The sequence below is a fragment of the Nyctereutes procyonoides genome, unplaced genomic scaffold (genome assembly GCF_905146905.1).
Source record: "Nyctereutes procyonoides isolate TBG_1078 unplaced genomic scaffold, NYPRO_anot_genome, whole genome shotgun sequence".
NCBI lineage: Eukaryota > Metazoa > Chordata > Mammalia > Carnivora > Canidae > Nyctereutes > Nyctereutes procyonoides.
Genome location: NW_026575034.1, coordinates 23,620,747 through 23,623,663, shown reverse-complemented (window position 1 = coordinate 23,623,663; position 2,917 = coordinate 23,620,747). Strand labels below are relative to the sequence as shown.

The following is a 2,917-nucleotide window of genomic DNA, read 5'->3' as shown; positions in this document are numbered from 1 at the left end:
CATAATGAATGCATGGATGGGAGTTACGGAAGACTTGGGGGCAGGAGAGGGATCCCAAACTGGCTTCTGTACTGTCCTCTGCCTCTTAAAGATCTAGTGTGCTCATCGAGGAGCTCCTCCACCCTTCAGCACAGGCATCTGCAGAGAAAGAGAGCGCACCCTTAAACAGGTGCTCTGGAGTGAGGAAAGACCAGTCAGTTGCTCTTCCTAAGAAAGGAGTCCTCTCAACACCACTATGGCTTTGTTTGCTTTGGCTTGGTGTGGTATCGTTTTGTTTCCATGGGTTCTCATCAGAGATTTCCGAGAGAGAGAGAGAGAGAGAGAGAGAGAGAGAGAGAGAGAGAGAACTGTAGCCTGGATCTCATGCTATTTGGACCAACACGGACCCAGTTGTCAAACATGGCTTCCTAAAGCATCTTGAGGGTGAAAAATCTCCATGCCGAGGCCTCAGAAAGGAGTCATCATGATCCAACATTGAAGTGGGTTCCGGAATATGCATAGAGGGAAACCACCAACTCATCCCTTTATAGACCAACGTGTGGCCCTGGCCCCTTGCGGTGCACATGGCACCCACACGGGAGGCATGGGGATCAATGTTCCCTATACAGCTCTTCATGCAGGAGAGCTGGGTGTACCCTAGACCCTCGATGTCTAAGAATCCCCCGGTCATAACATGCTGCTGTCTCTTCTCAGGTAATTAAGGCTGGAGGAATTACAATAAGTATAGAGAGGTTCAGAAATGCTGAACAACAACAACAACAACAACAACACCCCACAAAACAAAATCAAAAGAAAGACATGCACACTATTCACTGGTGCTAACATTTTATTCAGGGAAATAAAACACTACACACAACTCTAAGGTAACGTTCAAGAACAAAAATGAACTACACGCGTGAAATATTGCCCATCACAATTCCCACAAAGCTACCACCAGAGAGTCAAGAAAAACTCATCTCAGGAGAGAATACGGCATCCATTTGCGGAGCACACAGTGGGTACTCCATGCTGAATCCCCAAATGCAGACATGCGTAAACCAAAGAGAGCTTAACATCTTAGATTTTATTTCCATTGGAGTGACAAGTGCTCACTCAAATCTCCCTCCATTTCACAGACAGACAATGTATTTCCAGAAGAACAACTTGACATTCCACAGGGAAGAGTAGCCTTTGCCACAGCCCATGGATTTCCCTAAAGAACAGTACAGCGTGTCTGTTGAGGGGTGGGCATCAGAGCACAGCCCCCAGAAACATGAGAGGCAGCACCCTGTGGACCTGAAATATTCCATGCAATGCAGCTGAGCAAGCGCCGATTCCCCACATCAGTCCAGGAGTCGGCCACATCCTCAGGTCCTCAGACACCCCGTCAGGGTGCAGCGGGGTGGAGGACAAGTGTCCGAGGCCAGGAGCTGGCTCATTCGCTCTCAGTGTCTTCTGAGGATGAGGACACCTGTAGGTCATCGTGGAGGATGCTCCAGGGGACATAGTCACGGGCTCCATCCAGCATGTGGGCGGCAGGAAGGCCCTGAGCAGGGATTGGCTTCTCGGGAGGAAGGAATGAGGGAGCTGCTAGGAACCTGGAGCTCCAGCAGCTTCTGTCCAATCTGGTGAAGACCATTCTCAGGGGCTGAGTGGGGGCCAGCACAGAGGGCGGCCGTGGAGGCCCGGTGCACGGCTGCAGCGTTTCCAGGTGAGGTGTGGCAGGTGTGGGCCGGGTGCCCTTGCTTGGCAGGAGGGCAGGTGTCTTCCTGGTCTGCGGGGGCACGGCTGTGCATCCACGTGCACGTCTGCTTCCTGGAGAACATAGACTCCCCGAAATCCCCACGTGGGCTCCCTGGATGCTCCTGGGGGTGTGCTGGGTGGGGCTCCATCGCGCTTTCTTTCGGGGGTTCTGGGTCCTGTCTAGGGGCATCTGGGCACAGTTCTTGCCTGGAGTCTGGAGGGCCATTTGGGAACTGTCTGCCAAAGCGTTGCTGACAGCTGGACACGTGTTCTCCTCAGGATACTTGGGTGGTGCCTGGGTGTGTCCCAGCCCATGGACCTTGGAGCCAGCCTGGGGACCTTCGAGGGAGACTCGGCAGGGCCTCTTGGCTCTCTGCTGCACCACCAGGCTATCAGCCCTGACACAGGGTTGGCGTGCCGGCTGAGGTGTGTCGGCAACCGGCATTTCCTGGACCCCAGGAGGTCCACCAGGTGGGCTGAGGCTAACTTTAGGGCTACTGAGAGGAGATGTGGAAAGGCACCGGACGCTCACATCAGGGTTCTCAGTACGTGCCTCCATCGGCAGGGAAGGCTCAGGGATACAAGGCCTCCTGGTGGTGTAGACGGGCATCGGCATGTGTGGACGCTGTGGGAAAAGAGAACACACGGGACACCATGAGTGTGGCCTCGGCACCAAGGCAAAATGAACATTCAGGAAAGAAAGAAACCAACAAATTCCTAAGACCTTATTAACCACCCCCTCCCCCAGAACAGGGAAAGAAAGAGATGGGATCTGTTGACCTAGACGTAGGGAATCCGGCTCCAGGGCTGGTCCGGAACAAAGGCATGACTGGATGCTGTTGATGCACTTTTGACATCGGGGAGGGGCACACAAATTTTAGCCTCACATCGATGCTTCCTCCATTGGACCAGCTCCTCCATCCGCTCTGCTCACGAGGCTATAGGAGTCCTGCTGCTGGAGAGTCACAGTGGCAGCTCCTGAGGAGGGATGGGCAGTGGGGGAATGTGTCACGAAGGACAGCGGCTTGTTCTTCTCTAAGGATGGTACTTGTTCCAGGAGTGTCCGCCAGTGACCTTCACGTGTCAACAAAGCCACTGTTCGCACACATTCAAGGCATAAGGCAACATCATGGGCACCAAGGGAAAAATGGGTGCAAAGGCCGGGCCACTCAACTGCCCCTGGTAAGATTGGAAG

General features: G+C 53.8%; 1 protein-coding gene across 1 annotated transcript; it reads right to left on the bottom strand.

Moving 5' to 3' along the window:
* Positions 1-1,414: 1,414 nt before the first annotated feature.
* Positions 1,415-2,338, bottom strand: LOC129504906 (putative protein FAM90A5P). Its single transcript, XM_055317779.1, has one exon. The coding sequence runs from the start codon at positions 2,336-2,338 to the stop codon at positions 1,415-1,417; it is 924 nt and encodes a 307-aa protein (XP_055173754.1).
* Between the last annotated feature and the right edge of the window lie 579 nt (positions 2,339-2,917).

Excerpts from the sequence above, each read along its gene's own strand:
- LOC129504906 (XM_055317779.1), bottom strand. The coding sequence starts at position 2,338 with ATGCCGATGCCCGTCTACACCACCAGGAGGCCTTGTATCCCTGAGCCT.